At 42.4% G+C, this 17,239-nt stretch overlaps 1 protein-coding gene across 5 annotated transcripts in view; it reads left to right on the top strand.

Moving 5' to 3' along the window:
- The window catches only part of MAST4 (microtubule associated serine/threonine kinase family member 4), a 527,976-nt gene that overhangs the window by 270,469 nt on the left and 240,268 nt on the right, over window positions 1-17,239 (top strand). For all 5 annotated transcript variants that reach the window (XM_045848314.1, XM_045848312.1, XM_045848311.1 and 2 more), the window contains exon 4: window positions 1,991-2,022. In XM_045848314.1, coding sequence (XP_045704270.1) covers window positions 1,991-2,022 — 32 coding nt within the window. The remainder of the gene's footprint in view (window positions 1-1,990; window positions 2,023-17,239) is intronic.

The following is a 17,239-nucleotide window of genomic DNA, read 5'->3' as shown; positions in this document are numbered from 1 at the left end:
ATAATTCTAGACCTATTGGAAAGACTTGATTAAAAACAGTTAGTTTTCGTCCCTTATCTTGCTGTTTCAGCAGCTTTTTCTCAGAGCAGAGCAGCCAGGGTATGGTCGAGTCATCTGCTGAAGTATGATTGATTTAGCTCTTTGGGGTCATTCACGTGGTCTTTCCCCTTTTATAGTGACCTATTTGCTTATACAGTTGAAGTAACACCTGGCATTTTTTTCTGTTATTTGTGCTAACATATCAGCTACCCTCTTTTTATGTTTTTATGCTGCCGAATCCAGGAAGATTCAACTCACTGGACAGAGTGCTGTCTGCTTCTGGGACCTCAGGTTTCTTGCTGTGCAATGGGTCTCTGATCTTTTTCTAAAAGGAACCAGCCAGTGAACAATTACTTCTAGGAAGTTCTCTCTTTTCCCTTTTAAACCTGAGTACAAAACTGATTTCTCAGTGCTTGTCATAACCAAAGATACACATACAGAAAATTACTCATTGGTTTTCCATTTCTATTTCAGTTCCCAAGGAAAACTTAGAGGCTTTGTTCTTGTCCTTACAGGCTTTAGTCAATGAAGGTTTATGTTTCAGAATCAGGGAGCCAAGTTCAGCAAACACTATAATTTCTAGGGGCTAATCAAGGATTGCAGAAAAGAGCATAACAAAACAACAAAAAAGAGAAAGCATTTCACCAAGGAACCTTGCAGGTCTTAGAAGAAAAAAAAAGCTATTAGGAGAAGGAAAAAGATACTCTGTTCCTAAAATTGTTGATTGTTTCTTCTTGCAATTAAACAGTGATATGATTATTATAACTTTGTGTCAAAATATATTTGCCAGTGAGTAAGCCAGGCACCCTGTCTATAGCAGCATCCTCCCCTTCGGTCTGCTGCTCTCAAGGCCATTCATTGTCTGTGAGCCACGCTGGAGCAAGCTGCACTGTTGAGAAGTCAGATCTGCTCAGGCCACTGTCCTGATAGACCTTGAAGGAGCCTATAGAAATAGGGGACAGGAAGGTGAGTTTGGAGCGGAGGGGGCAAGCCTTTCCAAAGATAATGCTTGAGCTCCCGGAAAGCAGATAAAATAAATTGTAATTACAGAATGAAAAACTGAATTTAGTGGAGTCTTCAGAATTTATAGTGTGTTCTTTTTGAGTTTAAATGGCCCAATGACTCATTGCTTCCTATTCTTTAATTATTGTCATCAAGTAATCATTCTTGAGTAAGTACACTGACCCCCACCCCCAGCTTTGCAAACTGCATCAGTGGGTGGAGGGACTTTTGTGTCCTTTATGTTTGTTTGTTTGGCTTGTTTGCTGTTTCTTTTCTTTTTTTCCCCCACAGCCCCTCTACAGGTAGGTAGATAATGGTCTTAGTTTGAGATAAGTGTGAGAGGACCCTTTAAAAACTGTGAAGCACTCTATTAATTGTTTCTGTCTGGTGACATGTTTAGAAGTTTATTAACCTCCTTTTAAATATCCTAACTCATAATTCACATTTGCTTTAAAAAATAACACCAGAAAGAAACAATTTGCTTTATTTTTTAAAAAATAAGGTGTAATCTTTGGTAGGCACAATGTTTTTCATGAGTCTATTTCTGTTGGGGGCAAATAGTCTGATTTAACTGCCCTGTTCATTTCATCTTTTATTTAATTAACATCCCTCAACAATTTTTCTCCTCTGGTTCCTCAGATTTTCTTTATGCTCAATTACAAGGCCATGTAACTCAACTCAGTATTTTACTGTCATTGCTTTGAGCAGAGTGATGTTTTTTCTGCTCTGGAATTTGGATAAACAGTGTTTGTACCTTAAATACATTGTATAAAAAGAACAATATAAGGGGGGATTCAGCATAAAAGTGGGACATTAAAATCAGTTCAGTTTAGAAAATGTCAAACTAGGCATAAGGAAGGACAGAACGTTCCCCATCACCCACTCACGGTCTAGGAGGCTGAGGCTAAGTTGGTCCTCATACGTATCTTCTGTGTTGTTTCTTTTGCAGAAGGAGCTGAGTCTTCCCAGAAGAGGAAGTCTGTAAGTAGCACAATTTCGTTTCCTATTTGGGGGTCGGTGGTAGGGGTTGCAGTTTTTAGTGTGATTATTCCCTCACTTGTTGGGCTTTTAGTAGCAAATGGAAGATTAATGATAATCAACCAAATTAGGAAAACCAAAAAGTGCACTTATTTATAAATGTCAAATAATAATAATTTCAAGATACCTTGAGGGAAATATCCAGGATTTTCATCCTTATAGGTATTGTAAACCAAAATGCATATTTATTCCTGGGGGAATCTTAATTTAAATTTAAAACTTCTACTCTGTATGCAAGCAAAAACATTATTTGTTCTGCAGATAGTGTAAATTGATCTGAATCAAGAATTATGATCTGGAAATCTGTGAGTGTTCTTTATGCTATGGATTTTATGCAGAGTAAATGATACATCAATAGCTTGCATTTAAATTAAGGAGACTCTGAGTCAGCTGAACTCGCAACTCTGAGACTGGATCTCACTGAGCTGATGCAGTAATGCTCTTGTGTTTAAGTAGCAGATTTACAACGTTGACTTGGTTTCTTTATAGTGCCTTTCAACCTCTTGTCTGCATAAATCTTAGTTATTTTTTATTAGCAAGTTGCAGAATGAAATTAATTGCTTTTAATACACACTAAATTTAGGGTAGATTTGTTATCAACGAGCACTGCGTGAAGGCTGGTCTAAGAATATTTGGATTTGGTCTCTGGTACATATTGAAGAGTGTACTGGAGGGGCAATGTCCTTTTTTAAAAAACAAGTATAATGTTTACACAAGTGAATGCAATCTCAACTCAGAGAATTAGAGACATATATGGCGGCTGTTGGAAGATAAAATCGTTCCGTTGATTAGATTTTGGGCAATTTCAGCCTTTGCTTCTGGGAGCCAAAACTTCACCAACCGTGAACATTTCATTACTATCCATTTAGTTCCTGCTTTTTAAGAAACACATTTAGACTGCTGGAAGGACACCAGATCACTACTGTTCGCGGAGAATGTGCCTAGATAAGTTTCCACCAGCTCCCAGTTTGTATACCTGGGTACTAGGCGTTGATGGCCTAGCAATTTGCCCAAAATGTGCCCTTGGAATAAAAAATTTGCCACTTTCTGAATCTTGATTAGGACTCTTTTGCCTAGACTTGGAAAAGTCCAAACTTTTTGATATTTCCCATCATGAATAGAAATAAGAAGCAAGAAAAATAAATAACAGTACATGAAATATTTTTAAAGAAAAAAATCTTTTTCCTTGTACTTTTATTTAATGTCTAAAGCATCCTAAGTTTGTCTTTTTACCTTATTTGAAAACTTTAAAACTTCAGTCAAATCTTCCTTTAAGTCTTTATAATAGATCACACTTTTTTTCTGTTTCTGAATCAGTATGTTTTCTGTAAATTATTAAGGTAATGTTAATTAGCAAATCAGATTCCCCATACCTATGTAAGGGCCAAATCTCCTTTTGTATCTGTGTAAGTCTCAATTCTGTTAATGTTAACTGATAGTCACGAGTTGATGGGGGGAATATAAAGAAAATATGTAAATTTCTCTACTTGAGAGTATGAATCTTTAAACAAAAAAGAATGATGGCCTAAGTTTGTTTGGAGTCCATGCTTTGAATACTCAGTGTGAGAAAGCTAGAATTACATTTAAGCCATTTGAAAACTTCTTTCTAATAAGATCAGATGATAGGAATAAAGTGTAGTATGTATGTCAATAGAAACCTACACTTTTGATCAGTAGAGAATTTAGTACTTCTATGTGAAGCAAACCAAAAATAAGCATGCTATTTTGTATTTTCTATTAAATGCAAATATCCCCAGAAGAATTAATGATGTATGATATAGATGCTCTGGGCCGTTACCGCCACTCAGTGTTTCTGTGACCACGTACGAACGCCAGTAATTACTCTCCCCGTGCAAGGTTCTTTACGACTTTGAGAAAAAGAAAATACTTTTAAAAATAAATGCTAGAGTGATTTTTAATACAAACTGAATGAAGAAGGGCACAAGTGTGACTTTATTAGGTACTGATGCTAGCCAACGTAATGGCACCTGGTTATTAAACCTGCTGGCACGTCCTCAGTTTATTTACTGCATGCATGCTTTCAGATCCTTTCGTACCTCCTCCCAGAAAGATCGATGATTTGGTCCCGATGTTCTGCTGAATCTTCTTTCCATGTTAACTGTGAGCAACTGCCCTGTGTGATGTATCCCTCTTTGCCTTTGGTTTCCTAGTGATGTGATTGAACTTGTCAGAGGGTGTATACCTTCAAAAGGCTGTGAGTTTCCAAGAGGCACCTGAGTCTACTAGTTTTTGTGTCTACCACTTCTAATATGTATGTTTAGAAAGGCAGTATTTTTAAAATGCATTCACATCATTGAGATACATAAATTTTTCAGATTAAAAACATTTAGTATTTTTTTTAAAGATTTTATTTGTTTACTTTTAGAGAGAAGAGAAAGGAGGGAGAAAGAGAGGGCGAGAAACATCATGTGTAGTTGCCTCTCACAGGCCTCCTACTGGGGACCTGGCCTGCAACCCAGGCATGTGTCCTGACTGGGAATTGAACCATTGACCCTCTGCTTCTCGAAAGTCCTGTGCTCAGTCCACTAAGCCACATCAGCCAGGGCTATTTAGTATTATTTTTAATAAGCATAAAGATAATTTTGTCTGGAATCATATAAAAACATAATATTTATATATTTTAAAGCTTTCACAAAAAAGAACACAGAAAATAGGCTTTTCTTTTTATTACTAATTAAAAGCATAAAAACACAAACCATATTCTGTGTAGGAATAAAGTATGTCAGGTGCCCACTAATTTATAGTTTTTGATCATTTTCTCAAAAACTAATTTGAAGTCTGTGTTGTTTCATATATGACTTAAAAATTTGCAAAGGCAATGATCATGAACTTTTTTTTTTTATGGTGCAAAGGGCAGCAGACAAGAGAAGTCAGGGGAATTGCTTTCCAGACAAGATGTCACTAAATCACCGAGTGACCCCAGATCAGTTTTCTGGAGGCTTTCCAGCCATCACCAGCCTCAAGGCCACAGTCTCCATCTCTGCTCTGTCTCCCTGGGTAGATGGTTTGTGGCTAGCTCTCTTCTTTTCAAAGAGGAATTTAGCCATTTGCCAAGGCTCTTGATTCCGGATTCTTTTGTTACTTTTCCTCTTTTTTTTTTTCCAGTGGAACTGAAGTTGCAATACTCTTTGCTACCCTTCCCCTCAGCTACCTGTCACAATCTATGAATAAATCATGATATAGTTATATAGTGAAATACTATACAGCAGGTAGAATGAATGAACAAGAAAGAGTATATGTATCAACAAAAGTGTACTCATTACAAGAGTACATGTAATCAAAAATAGCTATCAAAAATAGAATGCTGAGCAGAGGTGAAAGCATATTCCAGGTCTCAGATAGTATTTACATTGTGAAATTTAAAAATATGCAAAGCCAGGTATTATATTGTAGTAGGCAGTTACACAGACATGAGCAGAGCAAGGATGTTGGGCCAGGTACAGAAGGTCACCAGGGCACAAAGCCGGGTGCCTAGCAATGACCAGAACTAGGGAAATAAGGACCTCACCCCCAGGGTAACCTTTCCTCCTCTAGCGTGTCTCTGGTCATTTGGTTTCAACCCCCTGACCTTTCATATCGCTGGTCATGTGGGTCATGGTTTGGACTCTCCCAACTTTTCCTCCCCTGGTGTGTTGCTAGTCATGTGGGTTAGACCCCCTTAGAGTGGAGCAGACAAAGGGTCTGGAGAATGGCCCTTAAGCATTAAGCCTCCAGGACAAAGAGGTTCTGACCCACATCGAATACATCTAGGCCTCAGTTGTGTTTCAGCTCCAGACCCAGAATAGCAGCAAAACCAGACCACTGACCTCATGGCATTTACTAATGACCCCCTGCCCTGGTGCCAACTGATTAGTGGAGACCATGACCCTGAATGGACACACCTGGGAAGTTGATGAATATTCTATTGAGATTCTTCCCTGGGGCCTCTCCTAAAATTTCCACCGTTAAAAGCCCTTAGGATGGAGGACCCAGCATGCTCTCCCTCTAGGAAGTATGCCCACACTTTTTCCACCCTCTTCTTCTTCCCTTAGACACATACCTTCACCCTTCTGTCTTTTGCCTAAGATCCAAGGGCCCTACTTTTGTCTCTGTAACTTGTTTCCTGAGCCCATATATTCTACGGCTCACTTCTTCTACCTCTGCAACTTTCTAAATAAACTTTCCCTTATAATTTGAGTCTTGGCTCTGAATTCTTTCCCAGTCAGAACTGAAGTACCGAGGTTGCTGAACCAAGGTCTGGTCTGACCCCACCAGTCTAACACCTGGTGCTGTTCTCACCACCAACAATACTATTTCTGAACACAAACATTTGCAGTAAAAGTCTAAAAACATTCATGGGGCCCTGGCTGGTGTGGCTTAGTGGACTGAGCGCCGGCCCATGAACTGAAGGGTCGGTCACCAGTTCAATTCCCAGTCAGGGCACATGCCTGGGTTGTGGGCCAGGTCCCCAGTTGGGTACACCTTGAGAGGCAACCACACATTGATGTTTCTCTCCTTCTCTTTCTCCATCCCTTCCCCTTTCTCTAAAAATAAATAAATAAAAACTTTAAAAAACATTCACAGGAATCAGCTTTACAATGAAGCTCACTCGTCAGTGGAGGGAATGAAAGAGATGGCACTTGAGAAAGCTTCACTTGTGTCCTGAACGTGGTGGTGTGTCCGTGGGTGTTTATAATCTGCCTTCTACATTTTGTATTTAAAATGCTCAGTAATGACATGAAGGTAGAATACTAGTGGTTTTAACCAAATACTTATGGAGACAAAATAATTTGAAGGAAAATTTTACAGTAATTGGAGTAGCTGCAGTGGCAAGTACCTGTTGGTTAGTGCCAAAATCACAGGGAGGTTTATGGGGATAAACTTGGTAAGTCCTGGAGTGCCCCGTGATGGACCGACGAGCTGCAGGTGGAGGACGTGAGGTGGACGTGAGGCCAGCCCACAGGACGGTGCAGTGCGGCCTTTAGCTGCAGACCCAGATATGTTGTTCTGAACCTTTAGCCTTTTAACAGGAATGACTCTGACCATTCTTTGCTTCCCACAAGGTGGCCCATAGGGTGAGTACACAGTGTAGACTGTTTGTAGACTGTTTACACGTCTGCCTCCCGCGCTAGACTGGGGGCTTCCGGGCAGAGTGAGCCGCATGCTTTTTCTCTCTAGTTCCCATCCCAGCATCTGCTACCCGAGGACCAGGAGCTGCCTAGTTCAGTCCTTCTTGCTTTAAATTCGCAGTGGAACACATCTACCCTCCTGATTTTGTTTTTTCTCTTAAGAGCCAGTCTCTAAACTGTTCATATTCATGAAGGTGCTAATAGGTTTATGGGTCCCTTATCTAGCCGGTCTCATACTTAGAACTTGGGTCCTGAAATGGTGTTTTAAGTGGAAAAACTCTGGGGGTGGGGGGGTGTTTGTTTTCAGGCAGGGGAAGTGGGAAAAGGCTGAAAGCCTAAGGTGTGAGTTAATGGGTGGGTGAGAGCAGCACTGGTGTCCCTGGCAGCTACCCCTCATTTACAGGGGACCCTTTTGTGTTTTGTTAATTGCCCAAATAAAGGGCTCTGTGGGGCAGAGGGGCCTTCTGTCTTCTTAGACTCCCTGGAGAGAGAAGCGGAAATTGGCCAGGGCCAGCTCCCTTGCCTCCTCCAATCTTACTTTCTAATGATCTTTCTGATTTCTCTACACACAGAAGGAAACTTGCACTGTCCGTTCTTAGCAAGTAAATCCTCCTTGCTGCTGAGAATGGCCTTTCCTCTGCCTCTTTCAGTCAGGAGCAGGAGAGCGCTGTTCCGCAGGCCCCGCAGGCCCGGGATCCAGACAGCGCTCTGTAGCTATCTCTTTATTTTAGTACAAACAGTGACTGACGCTTGGTCAGTTTCTTGACGTTATGTTTTTTGGCCATACCCAGTTTAAAGGGGTATGCACCCACAGGAGAAGCAGCAACTCGGGTGCACAGAAGTCCTGGGACAATGTCTTTCTGTACGCCGAGGAATTGCTGGGATTATTGAAATTGCTGAAATGTAATTTAGGAATCCTCTTGGCTTATTTTAATTTATTGCTTTAGCAAGAATACTCGTATCTAGGAACTATCTCTCTGGAGTTGTGCTCCTTCTCTTTCACCCTTTCCTTGTTGTTACTGTGAAAGTGGTTGCAGTCCGGTAGGGCCGGCCCTGGCATCAGCAGGGTGGGGGTGTACTGGCATGCACTGCATCCGGGTCTGCAGGGCAGTTCACCTCCCTGTCCACAAAGAAGGCGGACGTCTTAAACATACCCACCACAGTGCCAGACATCCCAGTACTAGAAATTCACTTACGTCTTAAAGATGTGTTCTCTTCACCGTCTCACTGAAATGTGCACGCCTTTGGGCAGGTGTCACGGAGCCGCACTTAGCACAGCCGAGGGCCATCATTAAAGGGATGCTTCCGCAGGCCAGTGAGAGGCGTGGCTGCCAGAGAGGGGAGCAGCTGCCAAGAGCCATTTGGCCACGTGTGTAAATTGAGATATGTATGAAAAGGGCGATAATCTTATTTCACTTCTGTCTAATTTTGACTTTCTTGGGCAGGGGCAGGAAAGGATGTTCAGGTATGGGCCGGAAGATGAGAGTGAGAGGGTTTTGCCAAAGAGCAGTGGGACTACAGAGGCAAAGGGACCTGGCGGTTACGAGAAACCACTGGGAGCAGTTGGGACCATTGGACGTAGACGATAGCTTGTCTTACTGTAGACATCTTGAATGCACTGTAGTGGATTAGGGTATTTCTTCGGTTGGAATGCCTCATTTTGAGACAAGACAGGAGGGGGACCTCTTATGTCACTGAATAGGCTTGGGTTGATGTGATTGACATACATAGGTCTGTGTATTTAAAAAAAAGGAAGTCATTCAGGCCAATTGTGTTTCAGCCAGAACATATGACCTTGATGAACTGTTTGGGAAAGTAGTTGGTATCAAGCGAGGCCGTTTCCAGAATGCAAGGAGAGGGAATCATCTCGGTTTTACAACAGAGTTGTTCGATTTATGAAATTTTCAGCAAGATGAAGGCAACATTTCCTGAAAGAGAGGGAACGAGCTTAATTCAAACAAAGAACATGTAAGCCATATTTGGATGAGTTTAAGAATAAATTTAGTTTTCTTCATAGTATCTTCTTCCCTTCCACCGCCACAAATATTGAACCAAGAATTCAAAGTATCTAATGTCGAAGCCAAATAGAAGTCCAATGTCATTTTGAATGTTAGAAACACAGAAAAAGAAAACACAAAGAAAAAAATTGAGTGTTACATCCAAATTAGCATTTAAAGTGGCATGTTTGTATAAAAAGAGAATGGTGTAATATATCCTGAGAGTACAGAGAGGATTTCGGACTGTGAAAGAATGTCAATTGCATTTATATATTCATCGAACCGGCAGTGTGGGGTTTGGAATGTGTTCGCTGGATCCCTTATCAGGCCTGCGTTGGTCTGCTGTGTGGTGCGTAGGGGAGGAGACCTGGGAGAGAGAAACAATGGAGGATTGGTCACACCTTGACAATTGTAGGGAGACCTTAGTTTGCTCCAGGGGAGGGGGGTGGCGCTTGGTCACCTGGGGAGCTTTCCCAGAATACACACGCATTTCCAAACACACTTGGGAGAGCAAAGCAGAAGCTGTGTGTGTGCTTGTGTTTGTGTGTGTGTGTGTGTGTGTGTGTGTGTGTGTGTGTGCTGGAGGCAGAGGCAGGGGAAGCCAGAGGCCTGTGGACTTTCAACCAGTTCTCAAGGTGAATCCAAAACGCCACCCCCAGTTAACAGCTCTATCACATGTGTGGTAAGAAAGTGGGCTTCTTGGTGAACAAGAGCACGAGGGGAAGTTCTTTATTTCCTATTTACTAGAATAACTTTTTAGCCAACCTGAGTCAAACGGGAATTTGGGGAGAATTTTTAGGGAGCAGTCCTCTCAGCGTGGCTTGGGCAGGACGGCCCTCTGAAGCAGACGGCCGCCTGTGCTTTCTCAAGAAAGCCTCCTCCCCAAGCCTGTCACGCAGTCAGCACTGCAAAGCACGACACAGCAGCCGCCCTGCCTGGGTCCGATCGTGTGTCTGTCATCTGTCATCTGTGTTACCTTCAGAAAGCTGTTTCACCTCTGTGGCTTAGTTCTTTCATCTGTGAAATGGGAATACTATTCTGTCCTGGAGTGTTTTGAGGATTAATATTAATTAATATTTGTAAAATGTTTCTGACAATGCTTGGCATGCAGTAGTTTGTTAAGCAAATACAACATTGTAAGTGTTTTGTTAAATACAGCATACTGGCAATTAAGCTCCCCACCGCCCCCACCCTAGTCACTTATTTTTGTCCTGTAGAGTTAGGAAGAAGACCGCAAATTAGGCTGAAGGAGTTCCCTTAAAAGCCAGTTAATTTGAGCTGCATTTTCTGGGGGCTATTTGTTTACCAAATCTCCTGTCAATGGGTGATGTTCAAGAGGGCAGATGAACCCATGCTCCTGGGTAGATCTTCCACTTGTAGCCCTCCACGGCCAGCTCGGGTTCTGGCCTTGCGTCCTGGGCTATGAGAGCCAGGCTGTGCTCAGTGGCCCCTCCCCAGAGTAACTCATCACCTTAGGCCTGCCCATCCTTCCCGTAGAGCATACAGGTCACTTCTTGAAACTGTGTTTTGGGACAGACAGGCATCAAGGAAAATGAAGTACGATTTTATAGATGTCCACATGGAAAATTTGGGTCATAAGATTTCAAAGCTGGAAGAATGCTTAACAGAAATCTGATGAAAAATACATTTGCCTGGTAAATGAAGAACTCACAATTCAGAGGATTTGAGATTTGCCTGCTTGACCATGAACAATAACTGGGAATTAAGGGTTCCTACCCACCAGGAACTGGAAAGCAACTTTTGCTTCTCAAGGAGAAGTCTATTTTATTAGAAAAGAGAACATTCACAAGGGTGTGCATGGGCGCATATTGTACTATAACGACAAAAATTTTGGCATTGACATCCACAGTGTGGACCAGAAAACAGGTACATATCTCACTGAGGGTGCTTGACTTTCACTAACCTTGTCATGGTTTCTTTGGACATTTTGAGCAGTGTGGCCTCCACCTCTTAAGAGTGTGCACACTTAAACCTGAAACCAAAGGGAAGAGCTCGGTGTCTCCCACTGGCACTACCAGGATGCCGAGTTTACTCAGAAAAAGAGAGACTTGTGGCAGACACACTGGTGGGGCGTGGCCATCCCAGCTGCAGTGACTGGCTGTCCCCACATGTGTGCATTATCCAATGAGACACGAGAGTGGAGTGGCTCTTTTCCGTGTTGTTCTTTTCACTTGCCCCCCCACACCCCCACTGCTGCCACCCTGCTGTAGTCAGCAGGCCCTCTGTGGCCCACGGCTGTGGGGAAGTGGGTGGTGTTTGGGAGCACCTGCTGTGTCTTGGTGTTGCTTCTTACACTCTCTGCTGTTCTCACTCCTGGGAATTCAACTGCTTGCCCTTTCACTCCATGGCAGCCCCCTGTCAGACCTAAACGGCTGGGGTAAAATTATTTTAGGGTTTCCTGCAGTGCTTTTCTGCAGTAGGGACTTCAGTCTGAGAATTTGGGTGGGCCCTTGCTTTCACCTGAATACACATGCATTGTCTTTTACCATGTTGTTATATAAAGTCACCACTTCCAGAATGAGGCTGAAGACACGTGCTTATCTGTTGGAACATGAATCGTGGCCACAGCGCACGCTGGGAACTCTGCGCTTGTCTTCCCTGGGAGCTTCTGGGCTCCACTTCACCTCACACGGCGCCCAGGTGACTTCTGACCGTAAGGGGCTTCATGCAGGCAGTTCTATAGACACAAATGCAGGAGAGGACACAGTTTTATGTAGTGTATTTTATGAATTCTATTTGCCTGTGGAAATAGGTGGCATCAATTTGACCTCATGCAGAAGGATCTGTTTTACTGTTTTAAGAATGAAAATCCTAATGACAAGAAATTCAAATATGCATATTCCATCGAGGAAAAGATTTTTAAATGCCTGTGTTCTAGAACTATAAATTCTTCTGTCAAGAAATACTTGCATATTTGGTAGATGTTATGTGAAGGTGTTCTTACCCTATTAAGTATATATTATCTTGGCATATGCTTTGTGCTCTTTGTTGTTCAGGAGAAATGGTTCCACCTTGGGCTGTGTCACAGAGACCAATGGGATTAACCGGATAGTGACATTAGTACTGAGTGCAGAGCTCTCGCTAAATCCTGATTTTCCGATGCAGTCTTTTGTTGTTACTGGTGGTGGTGGTGGTGGTATGAGGCAGGGGTTATCTCTGGGACTTATTTTTATTTTTTGAAAGCTGAGGAGGGTATTTGCTTTGAAGAGCTGGCACCATATGACATCCTGGTGTAGCTGCTGTGGAACAAATGATAATGTTGACTGCAAGGGACAGTAGGGACCTTCCCCGGGGCTGGCAGGAGGACAGAGGGAGGGTGCGTGCTGCTGCTTTTCTCAGCTACCCTCGGCCTCTCTGCGGAGGCACCAAACAGTATTTGCTCTGTGTGGGGCACATGAGTGAGTTCACCAGGGGTTTTGTATTTCAGGGTATAAGGCATCATGTTTAGAAGCTTAGCAAATTAAGAATCAATTATCTGGGAGAATAAGCAGAAGGTTTTATATGTCTAGGATAAATTAGTTTAAACGCTAAAACCAGACCTTGTGGATTAAAGGAGCCCTTGGAAGCAACGAACTACACTTTAAAAATGCACTTGACATTGTGTACTGAAATGAAGTTAATAGATCAGTATACAGGTTTCATCTGTTAGGGAAACAACAGTGGCTTTTTTTTAGGTGGGCTTCCAAGGTACTACCAATTTGTATGTAAATGCACTTGATTCTGATAGGATCACAGGGAAAATTTTTGTCACCAGACATCTGGTTAAAAGCATGTCAGTCACAATCTCTGAGAATCCAGGCCACTTGGCTTCAGTCTAATTTTTCTTTCTGATAGATGTTGGTCCGAGAGTATCTTCAAGGTCACGGCGGGATGGTGATGGTGATGGTTACCTGGGGAGATAGTTAAGAGGAGAATTAAAGCAAAGGTGGTTGAAATGGGTGCGCCCCAAGGCCCCACCTGGTCTCTCCCTGCCCAACGTGCACCTTTTATCCACAATTTCATATCACGGAGGCTGTGCTGTGGTGAATACCCAGGCACTGTGTGTTCTCTGTGTGTTAGCCCATAGCAGAATTTAGTGCAGCAGACCAAACGAACAAAAACGTGAAACAGCTTCCCCTCATGAAATTCCACAGAGCCCGAGCCAATTTCGGCTGTCCCAGGAGTGGCAGAGCTCTGCCTGGTCTAGCAGTTAATGCTTCCCCATGGTTAATAACACTTGCCCTGCCCTTCCTTAAAAAAAAACAAACCCAAAAAACAAAAACAGCTTTATTGCCACATAATTGGCGTACAGTAAACTGCACTTAAGACTCACAATTTTATAAATTTTGACATATGTATATAGCTGCGAAACTACCACCATGATTAAGGTAGTAAAATGTCCACCTTTCCCAGAAGTTTCCTCTTACCAATTAATGTATAATCACTCCCTTTTCCCCCATGTGCCCAGTCATTTGCTAACACTCTCCATACCCAAAGATCAGTTTGCGTTTTCTAAAATTTTAAGTAAATGAAATGAAATGATACTGTTTGTACTTTGTTGGGAGTCTGGTTTCTTTCACTCAGCACAGTGATTTGGAGATAAGTCTATTGCAGTGTGTGTTGATAGTCTGTTACTTTTTATTGCTAAGTAACATCCTATTAAGTGGATACACCATGGTTTGATTATCCATTCACCTGCTGATGGACATTTGAATCGCTTATAGGTTCATTATAAATAAAACTGCTATTCACGATTGGTAAATTTTCTCCCAGTTTGTGGCTTATATTTTCACTCTCTTTACAGCATGTGTTGAACAGCAAAAGGTTTACATTTTGATGAAGTCTAATTTACTCCTGCATTGTTTTTTTTTCCCAGAAGATTTATAGTTTTCAATTTTACAGTTGGATCTCTGATTCATTTTGGTTAATTTTGTAGATGGAGTGAAGTATGGATGGAAGTTCATGTTCTTGTGTATAGTTACTTATTTGTCCGGCATCATTTCTGGAGCAGACTCTCCTTTCTCCCCCCAGTCACTTTGCACCTTTGTGAAAACAGTTGTCCATGGATTTGTGTGTCTGTCTGTCTGTCTACAGACTTTCTGTTCTCTCCCATTGACCAGTTTGTCTGTCTTCACAGCAATACCACACTGTTTTGACTATTATTAAAGTTTTATAATAAGCTTAGATAAAAGTGTTGCTCTCCAACTATGTTCATTTTTTTTTCAAAGTTCTTTCTTGACTCTTGTAGGTGTTAATTTTGGAATCATTCTGTCAATTTCTGCAAAAGAGGTCTGTTGAGATTTTTACTGGAATCGCATTACATGTACAGATCACTTTGGGAAACTGAAGAGTTTTCCACTGGTTAAGGAAACTCCAGTCCAAGAGATAAGGTAGTGAGAATAATGTGTGAGTTGATGCAGGGTGGAGACACTGGGATGCAGTTGTTCTCCCAAAGGCATTGCTGGAGGAGATGGGTGTCCCAGCTCGGGGAGACTCAGCTCAGAAATGAGTGACTGTAATTGAGCAAACACTTGGTCAGAAAAACTCCCTCAGAAAAGCCCAAGAGAAATGACTGGGTGGGTAATTCTGCAAGCAGCTCAGGTAATGATTTCAAGCTGAAGTCAGAAGGAAGTGGCCACACTTCTTCTGGGAAGAAAAATTGCAGTGGATGGCGCAGGCTCGGGTTAGAGGGGGCCCGTGACCCAGTAACTGCAGGTCTATAAGTTCAGGTGTTTGTGTCTAGTGGGTAAGAGGACCACAAGGTCTGGAAGGGCCATGATGCAGGGGATAAGTTAGGGAAGGGTAACACCAGCTTCAAAAATTGTGGCAGTGACTGAGTCTTATAAAACAATAAAGACCAATTGTACCTTTGAACTGATTGTTGGTCTAGAACAGCGATTCTCAACCACAGGTGGTTTTGTACCCTTAGGGGACACTTGACAATGTGTAGAGACATTTTTAATTGTTACAACTACTGGGGAGTGTGGTTTCTCCTATTATCTAGAGGGCAGAGGCCAGGGCTGCCGTTAAAGATCTTACAAATCACAGGAAAACACCATCCCCTTCCACAACAAAGACTCATCTACCCTAAGTGTCAGTAGTGCCAAAGTTGGGGAACCATGGTCCAGAGGGGGCGGACCAAAAAAGGTGGCAGAACAAGGGTGGAGCTCAGAGACTGCCCTGACACCTCATGCCTATGTCGTGCTGGGGAGAAATACTCCGTACATGGTGACCATGGAAATTCCGTGTTGCAGCTACATCACAGTTCATTTAACCATGGTTGCTGCTACCTTGGATGGTCAGTAATTTGTAGAAATCTTCTGTAAGCGTGTTTCCAGGAACTGTCTAAAATATCATCAGATAAAGAAGGTTGAACAAAAGCATGGCTTGTCTACAAATAAATGACAGAAATGTTGACCATTTAATTCACTTAAGAAGAATGTTTGGTTGGTCATAGCATTGTCCATAGGTGAGTTTATTAATTAGGATACTTTTGGTTGCAAGTCCAATAGAAAGCCTGATTCATAGTGGCTAAAAAAAAAAAATGAAGGAAATTTACCAGCTCATCTAACTGAGGAGGTTAGATGCCTCCAGCATCTAACCTCCAACAAGAGCTCTCTTGTTGCTGTTGCTGCCGCCTCCGGCATGAGATGGCAGCACCCACTCTTCAGTTTGAGGAGGGCTGGCTGCCTGTGGGGGCTGACCCAGAAGGTCAGCACTGACACAAGGGCCCAGTTTCTCCTTCGTTACACCAGAAGTTTCCTTCCTGGCCCATAGATGGCTGCCAGCAATCTTCAGGTTACTTTTCTCTTATTCGTCCTTCTCAGGAGAGGATTCCCCACCCCTCACAGTTGTGGATTTCCCTTTGATTGGGCCATGTTAAATTGTGGGTCCACCTTTCAATATGGCAGCATTGATAGCATTATTCTCATTGGCTTTGATCATTGCAGTCCAGGATGGTAGCCACTAGCCACATGTGGCTGTTGAGCTCTTGTAATGTAGCTAGTCCAAATTGAGAGAAAAATAGAATTAGAGATATTTAATAATTTGTATATTAGTTATTTGAGAAATGATAGCATTGTTGGATATATTGGGTTGGAATACAAATACGTATTACTTTGACCTGTTGTTTTGAAAAAGAATTTTTATTGTGACTACTAGAAAGTTTCAAATTATGTAAGTGGTTCCAACTTGTATTTGTGTGGACAGAACTTGCTTGGATTATTCAGGAGTCCCTGGGAATGGCGTGGGGTCATTTTTACTCAAACCACGTGGCTGATACACGTGTGGGAAGGAGATGGGATGGATACCGGACAAGCAACCAAAAATGAACCCTGTGGTGATAGGCACCAACAGAGAAGGGAATACTTATTTATTTACTATTTCACCAAAAGATGAATGTCTGGAAATACTACTGCTCTCCTACCAGTAATAAAAGCAAATAATTTGTCTTACATACATAAATTATGAGGTTAATCTGGTGCTCATAGTAACCAGTGAAACAGCACAAAGACGCATTAAGAGAAACTAAATGACCCTCATGTCGTCCAGTCCCCGTGTCCACTCACGGGGACTGGACGATCGCTCCAGGTAGCCATCGTCTGTCTAGTGTGCATGCCTCCACCCCGCTCTGCAGGGGCCTGGGGGCGCATGCACGGAGCTCTCTTGTTGCTGTTGCTGCCGCCTCCGGCATGAGATGGCAGCACCCACTCTTCAGTTTGCATTCCTTACAACGTCAGTCCTCCAAGTCAGGTTCATCTTGTGCTTTTTATTTTATTTTTTCCTTTATTATTTTTATTTTTATTGTTTTTTTCCATTATCATTTAGTTCCCTTACACTCCTCTCTTCCCGTGTAGTCACCACACTGCTGTCCATGTTCATGAGTCCTTTCCCCTCTTTTTAATGAGTATGTAATATTCTACATTACAGATCTGTCACATTTCATTCAACCATTTTTCCATTGGGTGCCTGATGGTCTTTCATGTTATTGCCAACCTTCCCTTCCTCTGCCCCCCAACAAACAATGTTGCAATA

This window comes from Phyllostomus hastatus, unplaced genomic scaffold (genome assembly GCF_019186645.2).
Source record: "Phyllostomus hastatus isolate PE091 unplaced genomic scaffold, TTU_PhHast_1.1 phas_contig_58, whole genome shotgun sequence".
In the NCBI taxonomy this organism is placed as follows: Eukaryota; Metazoa; Chordata; class Mammalia; order Chiroptera; family Phyllostomidae; genus Phyllostomus; species Phyllostomus hastatus.
The sequence above is the reverse complement of the archived record's forward strand: the minus strand, read 5'-3'. Positions and strand labels throughout refer to the sequence as shown.